We start from the raw sequence: 17,897 nt of genomic DNA, 5'->3' as shown, positions 1-17,897 counted from the left end.
AGCTTAGCTAAATTGCTGCACATCTCACTCAAAGGAGATAATTCTAATATGCCCAGCAATAATACAATGGGAAAAAACCACAAGAGCATGAGGTCTAGCCTCATTACCTGAAATTATTGCAGCCCAGAACAACTCCCACAATGTTCTTGCCAATGTCATGTACATCACCTTTCACTGTAGCTAACACAATCGTGCCATGATAAGGATCCTGCAAGAGGTAAGCAATATTTTCAGGATTTGTAAAGATTTTCTATCTGAACAACTTGCATTGTATAAATGGTTGGTTTATTGCAACAGCTGTTATTTGCAGGCGGAAGCAAATCTGTATGAATCACAGTTATTTTTTGTATGTAGATATATGTCCTGCTTATGGGCTTCTCATAGGAATCTGGTCATCCATTGTGAAAACAGAATGGTGGACTACATAGGCCTTTGGTCTGATCCGGCAGGGCTCTCCTTATGTTGTTATTGCACACTTAATTCAGTTAATCGTAGGATGGAAGGTGTCTGAAAATCTAAGTATCACATACCAAATCACCTTAAAACTTGCGAAGAAACACCAGCGACAGGTTATTCTTATAATTATTGTATTTCTTACCCCAACCTAGCTACACCTAGTGGCTGAAGGTAGAGAGAGTGCTGTTCAATTTAACAGGGACTTCCTGCTTCCTGTGGCTCCTTATCTCAGTTCTTTATGACAAGCAAATTAGACAAGTATAGTCTTAACCTGGAGAAAACACAACTGAAGAAAAACAAACAGCACTCACACACTCTCTGCTAAACACAGGCTCGCTTAAACAACTATGGCAGCCCAGCCCTCATAGAGAGTGGCCCTGAGGACATCTTTGACATGCACAGAGAAAACCATTTCACAGTAAGACCAAATGTCTTTTCTCCTGTGCATGTAAAGATGACCTCAGGTGGGACATACCAAAGCTGACCCATGTAGGGCAGGAATATAGCTGGGCTGTAACAACATTATTGGTCTGGGAAAACGTGCTGTAGCACTCTCCTCCCAAAAGTCGCCTCAGTAGAAGCGTAATCATTTATTTTGTAGAATTTGATCAATGTGTTAGGATCAGCCCATGTAGCCGCTCTGCAGATCTGCAAGAGGGAAGCACTGAAGGAAAATGCTGTGGATGTGGCTGCCACCCTAGTAAAGTGGGCTACTACCTTGGTGAGGTGAATTCACCTCAGGGAAGTATATCCCAACATAATGCATGCTTAATCCACCTGGCTAGTGTTGAGATGGAAACCTTCTTCCCTAATGAAGCTGGGTGAAAGACACAGACAAGCTCTTGTTGACAGAGGAAGTTAAACAACCCTTTAGAACGAAAGGAAGGAACAGTGCAGGGAACAGCCCTATCTTTATTAAAACTCCCAGTAACACTTGTCCACAGATACTGCATTCAGTTGTGACGCTCTCTGAGGCGAGGCAATGGCCACAAGAAAACACCTTGAAGGACAGTAGGTGGAAAGAAATTTTACTGAGTAGTTCAAAGGGAGATTTCAAATGGCAGTCAGCACTTGTGCAGGTCCCATGTTGGGTAGTGGTGTTGCTCCACAAGAGAGACGCTTCAGGAAGGGATGAGATTCCAGTGGATTCACTGGGGATAAGGACAGAATTGCTGACAAAGCTGAAGCCTGACGTTTCAAGGTGTTGGGTCACAGTCCCAACCCTAACCCATCTTGAAGAAGGGGAGAACCTCACTGATAACAGCTTCCTAGGAGGTATCTTCTTCGTCTAAGAACAAGCTAAGAAAGCCTGCCAAGTGCCCTCTTAAATCCAAATAGTGGGTGGATATCGAGAGACTATCATTATCTCCACTACCGACGGCTGAGGGCCCTTTCTTAGCAGGCATCACTTCTCCAATTGCAGACATGAAGAGACAGCCATCCCAAGTCTGGGAGGAGAAGCTGTCCTAGTGATAGCAGACATCCCTGGGGGAAATCTGTTAAGGAGGAGCGACCACCAAGTCAAGAGTTCCACAAACAAGGCTCTCCTTGGCCAATATAGAGTGACCAGTAGCTCTTTTGAAGTACTCTCAGAATAACTGGAAGTGGAAGGAAGGCATACAAATGAGCTGCAGGCCACCAGGATGTCAGGGCATCTATTCCTTCTGCCTTTGGCATTGTGTACCTGGCAAAGAACCTTTTCACCTGACAGTTGAGGTTGGTGGCAAAAAGATCCGCTTTGACTCTCCCAAGTGGTCCACTGTTTGCTGAAGGGCCATCAGGTGGAATTTCCATTTCCCCTGATGAATTTGCTCCCAACTCAACCAGTCCGCTTGACTGTTGTCCTCCCCTCTTAGGTATTCCGCCTGGATTGAGTCCAGGTAAACCACTGCCCATAGGAACAGTAGTGAGGCTTCCCTCTGGAGCTGAGCAGAGCATGTGCCCCCCTGACGATTCAAATGAGGTAGATAGCCACACTGTTGATTCTAACAAGCACCACCCCCAACTGCCTCAGTCTCGCTACGTGCTTTAGTGCTAGGCGGATCACATGCAGCTACAGAAAACTGATGGGCTGCCAACACCTTCCCAAGCTCCTTGTCCAAGAAGGGAATATTTGTGATGGGATGATAGTTGTTTACACCCTTCTGTGTCCAGAGAAGGCCCTTTTCAGATGGGGCACACCACCATCTCCTTCACAAAAAGTGGCATCTCCCCGCCATCATCCCCGGCAATGAGGCTTTAATGACTCCCTGGACCCATCCAGTTAATCCCCTTCAGTTAGATCTAATAAGCCAAGATAGGGAAAGGTCAAGAGGGGAAGTAGTTGGGAGAACTGGAGTGCTTGGTCTTAGAGGAGAGCATTGATATAGTGAGCATAACGGAGACCTGGTGGAATGGAGAAAACCAGTGGGATACGGTTATCCCTGGATATAAACTATATCGGAAGGACAGGGAAGGACGTATTGGTGGCGGAGTCGCTCTATACGTGAAAGAAGGCATTGAATCCAGCAAGCTCGAAACCCCAAAAGAGGCAGACTCCTCCACAGAATCGTTGTGGGTGGTGATACCATGCCCCAGGAGGGACTTAATACTGGGAACGATCTATCGTCCCCCTGATCAAAATGCTCAGGGAGACCTTGACATGAGATATGAAATTGAGGAAGCATCCAAACTAGGAAATGTGGTAGTAATGGGTGACTTCAACTACCCGGACATAGACTGGCCGCATATGTGTTCCAGTCATGACAAAGAAGCAAAGTTTCTAGATATTCTAAATGACTATTCCCTAGACCAGTTGGTCATGGAACCAACCAGAGGGACGGCAACCCTAGACTTAATCCTCAGTGGGGACCGTGACCTGGTGCGAGATGTAAGTGTTGTTGAACCGATTGGGAGCAGTGACCACAGTGCTATTAAATTAAATATACATGTAACTGGCCAATTGCCAAGAAAATCCAACACGGTCACATTTGACTTCAAAAGAGGAAACTTCACAAAAATGAGGGGATTGGTAAAAATAATGCTGAAAAACAAAGTCCAGAGGGTCACATCACTCAAAAATGCTTGGAAGTTGTTTAAAAACACTATATTAGAAGCTCAACTGGAGTGCATACCGCAGATCAGAAAAGGTACCGCCAGGGCCAAGAAGATGCCAGCATGGTTAACGAGCAAAGTCAAGGAAGCTCTTAGAGGCAAAAAGTCTTCCTTCAAAAAATGGAAGTCTTGTCCAAATGAAGAAAATAAAAAAGAACACAAACTCTGGCAAAAGAAATGCAAGAAGACAATAAGGGATGCTAAAAAAGAATTTGAGGAGCACATTGCTAAGAACATAAAAACCAACAACAAAAAATTCTATAAATACATTCAAAGCAGGAGACCATCTAGGGAGACGATTGGACCCTTGGATGATAAGGGAGTCAAAGGTGTACTAAAGAACGATAAGGAGATTGCAGAGAAGCTAAATGAATTCTTTGCATCTGTCTTCACAGTGGAAGATATAGGGCAGATCCCTGAACCTGAACTAACATTTGCAGGAAGGGATTCTGAGGAACTGAGACAAATAGTGGTAACGAGAGAGGAAGTTCTAAGCTTAATGGACAATATAAAAACTGACAAATCACCGGGCCCGGATGGCATCCACCCGAGAGTTCTCAAAGAACTCAAAGGTGAAATTGCTGATCTGCTAACTAAAATATGTAACTTGTCCCTCGGGTCCTCCTCCGTGCCTGAGGACTGGAAAGTGGCAAATGTAACGCCAATCTTCAAAAAGGGATCCAGAGGGGATCCCGGAAATTACAGGCCAGTTAGCTTAACTTCTGTCCCTGGAAAACTGGTAGAAAGTATTATTAAAGCTAGATTAACTAAGCACATAGAAGAACAAGCCTTGCTGAAGCAGAGCCAGCATGGCTTCTGCAAGGGAAAGTCCTGTCTCAGTAACCTATTAGAATTCTTTGAGAGTGTCAACAAGCATATAGATAGAGGTGATCCAGTGGACATAGTGTACTTAGACTTTCAAAAAGCGTTTGACAAGGTACCTCACCAAAGGCTTCTGAGGAATAAGAGGAGAGGTCCTCTTGTGGATAAGAAATTGGTTAAGAAGCAGAAAGCAGAGAGTAGGAATAAACGGACAGTTCTCCCAATGGAGGGCTGTAGAAAGTGGAGTCCCTCAAGGATCGGTATTGGGACCTGTACTTTTCAACTTGTTCATTAATGACCTAGAATTAGGAGTGAGCAGTGAAGTGGCCAAGTTTGCTGACGACACTAAATTGTTCAGGGTTGTTAAAACAAAAAGGGATTGCGAAGAGCTCCAAAAAGACTTCTCCAACCTGAGTGAATGGGCGGAAAAATGGCAAATGCAATTCAATATAAACAAGTGTAAAATTATGCGTATTGGAGCAAAACATCTGAATTTCACATATACGCTCATGGGGTCTGAACTGGCAGTGACCGACCAGGAGAGAGACCTCGGGGTTGTAGTGGACAGCACGATGAAAATGTCGACCCAGTGTGCGGCAGCTGTGAAAAAGGCAAATTCCATGCTAGCAATAATTAGGAAAGGTATTGAAAATAAAACAGCCGATATCATAATGCTGTTGTATAAATCTATGGTGCGGCCGCATTTGGAATACTGTGTGCAGTTCTGGTCGCCTCATCTCAAAAAGGATATTATAGAGTTGGAAAAGGTTCAGAAGAGGGCAACCAGAATGATCAAGGGGATGGAGCGACTCCCTTACGAGGAAAGGTTGCAGCATTTGGGGCTTTTTAGTTTAGAGAAAAGGCGGGTCAGAGGAGACATGATAGAAGTGTATAAAATTATGCATGGCATTGAGAGGGTGGATAGAGAAAGGTTCTTCTCCCTCTCTCATAATACTAGAACTCGTGGACATTCAAAGAAGCTGAATGTTGGAAGATTCAGGACAGACAAAAGGAAGTACTTCTTTACTCAGCGCATAGTTAAACTATGGAATTTGCTCCCACAAGATGCAGTAATGGCCACCAGCTTGGATGGCTTTAAAAGAAGATTAGACAAATTCATGGAGGACAGGGCTATCAATGGCTACTAGCCATGATGGCTGTGCTCTGCCACCCTAGTCAGAGGCAGCATGCTTCTGAAAACCAGTTGCCGGAAGCCTCAGGAGGGGAGAGAGTTCTTGCACTCGGGTCCTGCTTGCGGGCTTCCCCCAGGCACCTGGCTGGCCACTGTGAGAACAGGATGCTGGACTAGATGGGCCACTGGCCTGATCCAGCAGGCTCTTCTTATGTTGTTATGTTCTTAAGTGACTGTGCTATCCAGCATCATTCTGCATTATATTCATGAACGCTGAAAAGCTTGCACAGCTGGGGCAGAAAACCAATTCATCTAATCAAGCTGAAATAAATAAGTATAGTGGAATGGGTCAGCAATGACTGTGGATTTAATTGGTGGTGGAAATCCTAAAAACAAACAGCAACTAAGTGTTGAAGGAGAAGAAAAAACACGGACAGTGCTGCAATGTGGACATGAACATGCATTTGATTTAAAGATGTCTCCTACATAAAAACAAGAGGACTTCAAGCATTAAATGAATCAGAGCACTCTAATACTTGGAACAGAACCAAATAGCTTTCTTTTTCGATCCTGGCACGTACCTGCAGGCACAGCTATTCATTCTAAAACATAATAACCAATGTTCTATATATTTGCTTATGTTCTGGCAAGATGGTTACTGCTCTGGAGGTAACTACACTCCAGAGAGAATCCATGCCAGCAGATACATGTATCTTATGATAAAGCAGGGCAGCAGAATGTTTTATCATTAATGCATATATTTAGGGGCTAACAGAACCCTTCTCTCTCTTCTTGTCTGCTAGCAATAGCATCCAGAATTTCCAGAAGAATTTACAGCATGCACCAAGCAATCATACAGGATTGGCCTACACTCTTTCCCCATTTAAATAATCATATGCCTGTAAGATGAAGAAAACCTCAATAAAATTTTAATCTAGCTGTTGATTGTTTTAAATGTTTCCCACAGCCGTTTTCATCTTAGCTCATTTCTATTTCTTCCAAATGTCAAGGACAGCATAAAGTTCTCAGTTTATTCCTAAATCCAGTACAGCCTTCACAACAATTGAAAACTACAAGAATTGCTGTTATTTAATTTTCATGCTTGTTAGAGATGAAAAATTCTGGTAAAGCAAAAATCCTCAAGTTCTTTTCAGCCCTATGAATCTTTCCAATATGGGAGCAACCAAGCTCCCATCAGCTTCCAAGGATACATACATACATATATACATACATATATATATATACATATATATATAAAGAACAAAAAGGGGGGAAAGCACCAAACGAAGGTCAAAAAGAGGAGAGACAAGCTCTGGTGCTAGTTACAGATTTATTATGTTGCTCAAACTGAACAGAGTTTGATTTATATTCAGTGTGGGTCTTTGGTAAAGAATTTTCATTGCTTTTACAGATCCAAGGAAATATAGCTCCACAGCTACAGAGGAAGGAATATATTCCGAAACACGTTGAACAACATAATAAATCTATAACTAGCACCAGAGCTTGTCTCTCCTCTTTTTGACCTACATAAAAAAGGAGCCATCCTGTTTTGGAAAGCATTTCACCATGTTGTAGTCACATGTACAATTTTCTCTTGTGAAACAACCTCAAGGTAAGTACGTTCTGCCAGTCTGAGGTGGAAGGGGATGTGCAGAAAGCTGATGGGCTGAGCATCCTCCCCAGAGGAGTTTTTCAGATTAAAAATAAACAATTGTGGGTTTGTTTTTAAAACTGGCTCCTTCTGATTGTTGGTACAAACATGTAAATGGCTCTTCAGAACAACACCACTCCATAAAAAGGCAGACACCAACCAGAAGCAGGGGGGAGAGGCAAAACTGACAAGGAAACCAGCGTTTGCTGTAAGAACAACCTATGGAGATGTGTGTATCATTTGAAGAGAAAAGATGAAGAGAAGCTGGGCTCACTCCACCACAATGAGCTCCTATTTTTATGTATGTCTACATGCACCCAAAGATATTTTATGAAAGTCTATGGAATGTTCAGGAGAATCTCCAGCCAATTAAGTACCCTGTTTATCATTATGGATCTCTGTGCAGCACTCCCCACTCTTACAGTGCGTCTGTTTTTATTGGCAAAGTGTCAAAAGGCCCATTCTCTGTGTTACAATGAACCACTGGTTTCTGACATTAGGAGCTAAAAGCAGATCTATTTGTCCATTCAAAGAAGTTGCTGCAATGGCACTGTACGAAGACCTGTCTCACAGGAAAACCTGCTATAATCTGCAAGGTTCTAATGCAACCATAGCAAAAATTCATTAAAAAGATCCAAGCACTGCACTGTGCAAACTTGCCTCTTCTTCTACGGAACCCGACAATGCACGCATTTCCTCTCTTTCCTTTTCCATGAAGGGAATCAGATGACCAACAGCCTTCTTCATAACACGAGCGGATTTGATCACCTAAATGGGCAGATTTAACAAACAACTATTCACAGCTATTGAAGTGCTTATTTAAGGGTACATTAAAAAAAATCCCACCACCCCAAAACACACTGATTATCAATAAGCCCCATTAAAAGCACATTTTACCATGTTCCCCATTTCCTGCTACCCACAAACCTGTGCATAGATCATGGAAACATGCCTCCGTGCTGCTTAACCCATCCACAAATCCATCTCTGTGGACTTGCTCTATCAATATGTTGGACTGTTGGCCAAAGAATGTGGATCAATTCCTGGATTAATGGAATTCCACAGGACAGCTGCCTGACTGAGTAAGCTGAGCTCACATCAGTTAAGCTGGCCCAGCTATTTATTATTATTATTTATTATTTGATTTATATCCCGCCCTTCCTCCCAGTAGGAACCCAGCTGTGATCCAATGTATAAGAGTATTTTTGAAAATTTGTACATAAAACTAGAATTAAACTGACACAAAAAAAGAAATAGAAGAACTGTGTACCCATTCCCACCAGACTATGAATGAATACAAAGGAGTAGTCCAATTTATGCAGAAGTTGCAGGCTGGCTTGCCAGCATACAGCAGTGTATTACAGGGCATCTTGAACATATCCTGAAAGCTACTAGCATAGACGGAATTGTTACTCATCCTACAAGGCTGAATATAAGAATGCCAGTAGTCATTAGGGAGGATGAAAACAGCATCCATTTCACTGTTTACAGTGTGCCTAGCTTCTTTAACTATAGAAGGGTAGATGGACTACCAATTAGTGGTAGAGCAGGCTTTTTGCATGCAGAAGATTCCCTGGCATCTCCAGTTAAAAAGGGCTCAGGTAGCAGGGGACAGGTCAGAGTGACTTTCAAAAAGTGTCGACAGTACTGTACTAGATGGACAAGTAGCCTGATATGGTATAAATCAACTTCTATTGGCCCCCTGAAGCATTCAGATGAGGCCACTGTCAGGGGCACATCCTGACTGGAAGAGACTATTGGTCTGACCTGGTATAGGTGTCATCCATACATTATTCCATTTCATAGATACTTTATGATAGATTAGAATTTTCAATTAACCTTTCTTCTTTACCTGTGGAAGAAACATCTTGCCAGCTCCAAAAAGATCACCTACTGTTTTCATGCCATTCATTAGAGGACCCTCAATTATATTGAGAGGTCTGGGATACTTTTCTTTGTTTAATCTCACCTCCTCTGTGTCCTCAATCACATATTTCTCAACACCCTGGGGGGGGAAAACCCACCATAATATTAATGTGCGTCTGTATGTATAAAATAAGTGTAACATATCCATATTACATAAACAAAAGTGGGGATCTGCAAAAACAGCTGAAGGGTGGAGAGGGCAGGATAAAACAAAGGAAGGAAACTCTCCCTTCTCTTCGTACCTAGCAGTTACTGCAGGAATTCCTCATATGGACTGGATCTTTACCAGCAGACACCGGCACAGCCCATCTCCACAAAGATGTGTCATAGAGATACTCTGTGGCTGCTGCTGCTGCTGCCACTATTCTGACCAGCCATAGATCTTTCCTGGCAAAGTGGTGGCAGCAGATCTCTTGATTAGACTTGGGTGGGGCCAAGTATAGTTTATAGGGTTTTGGCAAAAGTAAGTGTGGGATTAGGCCTCCTTGCTCCCAGCTTATTGTAACAAAGTTGGTTCACTTTCTTACAACCTGTCCCACAGATAGTACGCGTATCCTAATGGCTTCAGCCCAGCATGCATATACTAGCTACTAGGTGGTTGAAAAGCACTTTTGCCATCTCTAACCCAAGTCCATATGCATTCTCCTTGGTCCTCTGCATGGAATAACCAAACAGTTTTAAATATGCAGCCCACCAGAATTTTCAGCTTTAAAAAAAATAGATTTGTAAATCTTGTCAGTTTTTAGAAGGGAGGAACACCAACATTTATGTTAGGGTTTTTTTATCATCCAGTCCTGATTTTACCAAAACATCCAATTAGAAGGGACTCAAGATCATTCCAATATACTCATACTAATTATATAATTATATTAAGAGCTATCTTCATCTTTTTTAGAACTCCACCACACCACTGATAAAACAACTCTGTTAAATCAGAGATTCACAAGGCAGCTGAGAAATATAAAGTCACAATAAAAGTCATTGACAAATAAAACAAATCAGCAACAAAACCGATATATTATACCATCATCAGCAAATCATGGTGAAAGCAGCAGAAAAAAGTAACATTTTCAAGAAGGAGCCTAACAAAAAAGGAAAAGGAGAAGGCCATTTACAGGTGAGGCACCTTGTTCCTCATTGCCACCCACCTCAATTCAAAAGATGGGGGCACTCAAAAGTTTTAAAGATTCTCACATAGTTCTTCAGGCATTCAGATGATATCGCTTCTCTTTTCACAACAGTAGCCTGAGATATGTTCAATAAGTGCCAAGTGAAAAGCAAATTAAGCCAAAATGAGCTTTGTCACTTGATTTCAACCTCACTTTAAAACCTGTTATGTCTGTGGTGACTTTTCCCATATACAGTTCTGTGTTTAAATATCAGCCTTTCATTTTATATGCTATATTATGAGTTGACTTGTGACTGATACAACCTTAGAATAACATAATCTGCAACTGACATTCAGTAAAACCACCTTGAGAGGAACTGAGATTTGGAGTCACTGCGTCTGCAAGGATTTGTTGCAAGTTTGCCTCAGGTGAACAGTTTTCCAGATTTCATTATCTATGAATTACAAGGTTGTGTGTCTTGGAAAGCTGGCTTGTGCAATTTTCTAACAATGTGAGATATCTGGTTGTATCCAGCAATAGTCCTACACAGAATAGACCCACTGAAATAAATGGGCATGACTAAGGTCCATTAATTTCAATGGGTCTATTTAATTTAGTTGGATGCAATCCTATGTCTGTAAGGGACTGGTGATTGGACTGGATTCAAGTCGATTCTGACTTATGGCAACCTTATGAATAGGGTTTTCATGGTAAGCAGTATTCAGAGGTGGTTTACCATTGCCTTCCTTTGAGGCTGAGAGGCAGCGACTGGCACAAGGTCACCCAGTGAGCTTCATGGCTGTGTGGGGATTCGAACCCTGATCTCCCAGGTCGTAGTTCAACACTCTAACCACTATGCCACACCGGCTCTCATGTCTACAAGAAATGGCTAGTACTGACTCATCTTCCAAGAGGAGTCCTGCCAACACATTCCTACCTGTAGTCTTATCTGTATTCCTCCTTTCATCACAAATAAAACCTTGGAGGATTTAAGTTGAACAACCTGAGAACATTACACTGACACTTTCCACCAACCTTCTCCTCAAATAACTACTTGTTCAAGAGATTTTGTTGTTATGTGCCTTCAAGCCGATTGCGACTTATGGCGACTCTATGAATCAACGACCTCCGATAGCATCTGTTGTGAACCACCCTGTTCAGATATTGTAAGTTCAGGTCCGTGGATACAAACTTACAAGATCTGAACAGGGTGGTTCACGACAGATGTTGTTGGAGATCACTGATTCATAGGGTCGCCATAAGTCATAGTCGACTTGAAGGCACATAACAACAACAACAACAACAACAGGTATGTGGCTTTCTTTATGGAATCAATCCATCTCTTGTTTGGCTTTCTTCTTTTTCTACTCCCTTCTTTTTTCCCCAGCATTATTGTCTTTTCTAGTGAATCATGCCTTCTCATTACGTGTCCAAAGTATGATAACCTGTTTCATCATTTTAGCTTCTAGTGATTGTTCTGGTTTAATTTGTTCTAACACCCAATTATTTGTCTTTTTCACCATCCATGGTATGCACAAAGCTCTCCTCCATCACCACATTTCAAATGAGTGGATTTTTCTCTTAGTCGCTTTTTTCACTGTCCAACTTACACATCCATACATAGAGATCGGAAATACCATGGTCTGAATGATCCTGACTTTAGTGTTCAGTGATACATCTTTGCATTTGAGGATATTTTCTAGTTCTCTCACAGGTGCCCTCCCCAGTCCTAGCCTTCTTCTGATTTCTTGACTATTGTCTCCATTTTGGTTAATGACTGTGCCAAGGTATTGATAATCCTTGACAAGTTCAATGTCCTAATTGTCGACTTTAAAGTTACATAAATCTTCTGTTGTCATTACTTTAGTCTTTTTGACGTTCAGCTGTAGTCCTGCTTTTATTGCTTTCCTCTTTAACTTTCATCAGCATTAGTTTCAAATCATTACTGGTTTCTGCTAGTAGTATGGTATCGTCTGCATATCTTAAATTATTGATATTTCTCCCTCCAATTTTCACACCTCCTTCATCTTGGTCCAATCCTGCTTTCTGTACGATATGTTCTGCATATAGATTAAATAAATAGGGTGATAAAATACACCCCTGTCTCACACCCTTTCCGATGGGGAACCAATCGGTTTCTGTCCTTATAGTAGCCTCTTGTCCAGAGTATAGGTTGCGCATCAGGACAATCAGATGCTGTTGCACCCCCATTCCTTTTAAAGCATTCCATAGTTTTTCATGATCTACACAATCAAAGGCTTTGCTGTAATCTATACAGTACAGGGTAATTTCCTTCTGAAATTCCTTGGTTCGTTCCATTATCCAACATATGTTTGCAATATTATCTCTGGTGCATTTTCCCTTCTTAAATCCAGCTTGGATATCTGACATTTCTTGCTCCTTGCTCCATATATGGCAAGAGCCTTTGTTATAGAATCTTGAGCATTACTTTACTTGCATGGGATATTAAGGCAATAGTTGGATAATTACTGCATTCCCTGGGATCCCCTTTCTTTGGAATTGGGATGTATATTGAACGCTTTCAGTCTGTGGGCCATTGTTTATCATATTTGTTGACAAAGTTTTATCAAAATGTGGACAGATTCAGTCTCAGTAGCTTGTAGCAACTCTATTGGTATGCCATCTGTTCCTGGTGATTAGTTTCTTCCAAATGTTTTAAAAGCAGCTTTCACCTCACATTCTAAAATTTCTGGTTCATCATAGTTTTTAAAATTCTCCTTTTTAGTGGTTCAAAGTGCTTGGTAATAAGGAAGCATAGAAAATTTTAATTTAAGTAAGATCTGTTTGAAGAGAACAGACATTTGCTTTGATATGTAAAAAGCATAAAATTCACCTTGACAAGGGCATACTCCAGTCTTTCTTCTGTAGATCCATTTCTCCATTCATCAGTCTGCACCACTTTCTTTCCTCCTTGAGCATGAGTCTGAATTGATATTAAAGAGAGTTGAAAAGAAAGTTGGGAAGTTATTTTTTATTATAAAAAACAGGTATTTTTAAAAAAGAAAACTTGAATGCATTTGCCACACTGCATTTCAGAATCATATTGCACAGGTGGAGACTTCTGGCCCAAGTAGACAATACAGGACTGAAAACCTTTTTGCTCCAACTCTCCAGAGACCTTGTGTGGCTTCAAGACATTACAGTTGAGTGGGTGAGGTTTAGAGGCAGGGTGCTGAACGTGTGGCCCTTCAAATACTGTTGGACTACGACTCCATCATCCTTATCATGCTGGCTGAAGCTGATGGCAGTTGGAGTCCAGCAAGGTCTCCACCCCTGGTTTTGACAGTTGCTTGGAATTCCTTTACAGATATGACTGTAAATGGGATCATAGGGTATATTGTGATAGCTTCCTTCAGCTTCTTTACTGTTTCTAGCTTGAGAACTCCCCTTATTTTACATCTGTTATAGGATCTGAAGTTAGGCATACCATTAAAATAGTTTATTCATTCATTCAATTTATAGCCCACCTTTCCTCCCAAAGGAGCCCAGGTTGGCAAATTATGTCCAATTTACTTCCTTCCCACTCTCCCCTGCCCTACTTGTGGCATTCTCATCAGTCCCACCTTACTTTACATCAGCCTTGTCCAACCTTTGGGACACAGATGTTGCTGGACTGCAACTCCCATCAGCCCCAGCCAGCATGGCCAATGGTCAGGAATTATGGGAACCGTAGTCCAGCAACATCTGTGGCCCAAAGGTTGGACAAGGCTGCTTTACATAGAAGCAGATACATTTGGTCGTACCATAAAACGGTTTTCTCTGTGCATGTCAAAAGCTGATCTCAGGTGGGTTGCTAGCTCCACCTAGTGGTTGAAGGCAGAAGAGTGCTAAAGAGTTTTTTTTTAACAAGGACTTCCTGCTCTGCGCAGCTCCGTATTTCAGTTTTTGATAACAAGCCAACCAACAGGAGGAAAGAACAAAGACAAATAATAGGAGCCATCGACACAAAACAGAAGACAACAGCACTCATACGCTCTCTGCTTTAGGCCTAAAATGAAAAAGACAGTGATGGCAGCCCAGCTCACCTAGGGAGTGGCCCTGAGGTCGGCTTTTGACATGCACAGAGAAAACCATTTTATGGTAAGACCAAATGTCTTTTCTCCTGTGCATGGAAAAGCTGGTCTCAGGTGGGGCATACTAAAGCTGACCCATGTAGGGTGGCAACATCACTGGGCTGATTACACTAGTGATCTGGGATAACGTGCTGTAGCACTCTCCTCCCAAAAGCTGCCTCTGCTGATGCATATGTGTTAATCTTAGTGTTTAATAAACGTATTAGGCGCAGCCCATGTAGCTACTCTACAAATCTCTGTGATAGATGCATGGCGTGAGAATGCTGCCCATGTGGCTGCTGCCCTAGTTGAGTGGGCCACTATCCTGGCCGGCTGGGGTAACTTTAGAGAGGTGTAGGCCAGTGTGATACATGCCTTCATCCACCTAGTGAGCATAGACGAAGACACTTTCTTCCCTAAAGACGCTGGGTGGATGCTCTGTCTGATGGAGATGTTTTATTTTCGAGATATACACTTTCAGGGCTCATCGCACAGCCAGTGAATGTCACGCTTTCTCTATGGGCTGAATGGGATTAGGACAAAAAGAAGGAAGTACCAGCTCTTGCTGACAGTGGAAGGTAGACAGTACTTTAGGACGAAAAGAAGGGACAGTATGTAGAATTACTCTATCCTTATGAAACACACAGAAATTCTTGTCAACAGACAGAGATTCAACTCAGACACTCTCTGGGCCGAAGTAACAGCCACAAGAAATAAGACCTTAAAGGATAGGAGACGTAGGGAAATTTGACTTAGGGATTCAAAAGGGGGCTTTTGTAGGACCATTAACACCTTGTGTAGATCCCAAATTGCCGTTGCCCCATGTAGAAAACATCTGAGTAACGGATGAGATCCCAGTGGTTTCTCCAGAGATGTAGACAGAACCACCAAAAGGGCTGAAGCCTGGCGTCTGAGAGTGTTTGGCCTAAGACCCAAGGACAAGCCATCCTATAGGAAGCAGAGAAGGTCCTTTATACCTGCTTTCCTTGGAATTAAACCCTTCTTTTGTGACCACATCGAGAAGGCCTTCCATATAGTCTCATATATTCTAATTGTGGAAGGGCGTCTTGAGGCCATCATAGTTTCCACCACTTGAGCTGGAATGCCTCGTTTTAAGAGGCGTCGCTGCTCAATCTCCAGATATGAAGTGCCAGCCACCCCAGGTCTGGGTGAAGAAGCTGTCCTTGCGACAATAGGTCTTCCCTGAGAGGAACTTGCCATGGAGGATCGATCGACAGATGGACGAGTTCCAGCAACCAGGGTCTCCTTGGCCACCAAGGAGCTATCAGTAGAACTCTTGCCCTTTTGGCTCGGATCATTTGAAGTACCCTGGGAATGATCTGAAGAGGAGGGAAGGCATAGAGTTGTCCTTGGGGCCACTGGGATGTCAGAGCATCTATGCCTTCCACCTCTGGTGTCACGTATCTGGAGAAAAATCTTTTCACCTGGTAGTTGAGGTGTGTGGCAAGTAGGTCCACCTTGACTCTGCCAAAGTGTCTCACTATTTCCTGAAAGGCCAATGGGTGAAGCTTCCATTCTCCCTGATGCACCTTCTGTCTGCTGAGCCAATCCACTTGGCAGTTGTCCTCCCCCTTGAGGTATTCCGCGAGGATCGAGTCCACGTATTTCCGCCCACTGGAACAGCAGGGCAGCTTCCTTCTGTAGTTGTGGGGAGTGTGTGCCTCCCTGATGATTCAAATGTGATTTGGCCGATATGTTGTCTGTTCTGACCACCACCGCCCCCAACCATTTGATCTCCGCAAAGTGCCTCAGGGCTAGCCGAATTGCACGAAGCTCCAGAAGGTTGATTGGAAGTACTGGCTCCTGTAGTGACCAAGTGCCTTGTATCATCTGGACATCGCGAATGGCTCCCCAGCCTGTCAGGCTGGCATTTGAGGTGATCAGGGTCCATGGAGGGGCCTGGAACGGCACTCTGCTTAGTAGATTGGGTTTGTGGGCCCACCATAGCAGGGAGCGACGGACCACTGGTGAAAGTGTTACCTTCCAGTGATGCGTGGTCGCAATGTCGCTTTCAAAAGGCAGTAGTGCCCACTGGAGTGGTCGCGAGTGGCGATGTGTCTGTGGTGTAGTCTGATAGGTTGAGACCATCAACCCCAAGATACCTGCCAGATGCATAAGATCCATCGGAGAAGATAGGAGCTGTGTGACAGCTGTAATTATCTTGCTTACTCTGTCTTGAGCTAACGTTATGAGTCCCTGCTGTGAGTCTTTGGTGGCCCCCAAATGTATTATGCGGTGGGCTGGACAAAACTGGCCCTTGGTTTGGTTGACAAGGAAGCTGTGATCCTTGAGGCATGCTAGGGTGATGTGCAGATCTTCCTAAGCCTTGTGGAGGGACGGCGACCAGAGCAGAAAGTTATCCAGGTAAGGAAAGGCATGAACCCCCTGCATTCTAAGGTGTCCCACCAGAGCAACCACGGCCTTCATGGGGGCAGACACCAGATCGAAGGGCATGGCCCTGTACTAAAAGTGATCCTCCCCCACCACAAACCGGAGGTATCATTTGTGAGGCGGAAAAATAGGGACATGCAAATAGGCCTCCTTCAGATCGATGATTGAGAGGAAGTCTCCCTTTCTCAGTGCTTCCTTGATGGACAGTAAAGTTTTCATGTGGAACCTGTGGTATTTTATGAACTGATTTAAGTTCTTCAAATTGAGTACCACCCTGAAAGATCCGTCTTTTTTCACGATGGAGAGGAATACTGAGTAGATTCCTGAAAAGCTCTCACCTCTTGGAACGGGCTCTGTTGCCGCAATCTGTAGAAGATGAAGAGTCCTTTCCCGCTGGTCCGGAGACATTGAGAGCAGGAAGGGGATAAACTTGGTTGGAGGGAGGGAGGTAAATTCCAGCCTCAGTCTGTATCTGTGTGTAGTACCCATTGGCCCGAAGACGTGTCTCTCCAGTGGTGGGCAAAGTGTTGAAGGCATCCTCCCACCTGAGGGACCCTGGCGTCAGAATTGATGCTTATTCCCCGGAGGCTGGGATCCAAAACCCAATCTATTGGGGAAAGGTTGTTGGCTTTTAGACTGGGTACGTTGCGTATTCCAGAAGGGATGGCTGGTACGGGACTCCTTTGCTCTTCCAAATGCCCTGGAGCCTCGAAAGGACTGGGAGGGCAAATTAGGATGGAAAGGTCTACAGAAGAATCTTTTGTCATCTCATTTTTTGGCAGAAGGAATGCTTTCTTCTTTTCCTTCGACTCCAAGACCCCAGCTAGGGCGTTGCCGCCAAATAGTTTGCCACCCACATAGGGCTCAGATGCGAGATTAGAGCGGGCTGCAGTATCGGCCTCCCAATGGCGTAACCAGAGTCCTTCGAGTGAAAACACTTGCTGCTAATGACCTTGCTGAAAACTGCATGGTGTCCATGGATGCTTCTGCCATAAAGGTCACTGATCTCGAGATGTTCAGAAGGGACTTTCAGGTTCGAGCTCGATCCTGCTGCGGGCCATCCAATAGGTCCTCTAGCCACAGCAGGGATGCTCTTGCGAAGACTGAGGAGGCTGCTGCTGCTGTGATGGAGAGTGCACTGGCCTCATGAATCCTCCTAAGGCCTAGATCCAGCTTGCGCTCTGATGGATCCTTGAGGTGGGCATCCGAGTCTTTCGGATTCA

At 43.6% G+C, this 17,897-nt stretch overlaps 1 protein-coding gene across 3 annotated transcripts in view; it reads right to left on the bottom strand.

Moving 5' to 3' along the window:
- The window catches only part of MTR (5-methyltetrahydrofolate-homocysteine methyltransferase), a 129,966-nt gene that overhangs the window by 49,837 nt on the left and 62,232 nt on the right, over positions 1-17,897 (bottom strand). For 2 of the 3 annotated variants that reach the window (XM_061624578.1, XM_061624576.1), the window contains exons 19-22: positions 13,044-13,133; positions 9,007-9,159; positions 7,815-7,922; positions 108-208 (exon numbers count right to left, since the gene is read on the bottom strand). In XM_061624578.1, coding sequence (XP_061480562.1) covers positions 108-208; positions 7,815-7,922; positions 9,007-9,159; positions 13,044-13,133 — 452 coding nt within the window. The remainder of the gene's footprint in view (positions 1-107; positions 209-7,814; positions 7,923-9,006; positions 9,160-13,043; positions 13,134-17,897) is intronic. The other variant, XM_061624579.1, reaches the window with a different exon arrangement.

This window comes from Rhineura floridana, chromosome 4, assembly GCF_030035675.1.
Source record: "Rhineura floridana isolate rRhiFlo1 chromosome 4, rRhiFlo1.hap2, whole genome shotgun sequence".
In the NCBI taxonomy this organism is placed as follows: domain Eukaryota; kingdom Metazoa; phylum Chordata; class Lepidosauria; order Squamata; family Rhineuridae; genus Rhineura; species Rhineura floridana.
Note: the sequence above shows the minus strand (reverse complement) of the source record. Positions and strands in the feature narration are given on the sequence as shown.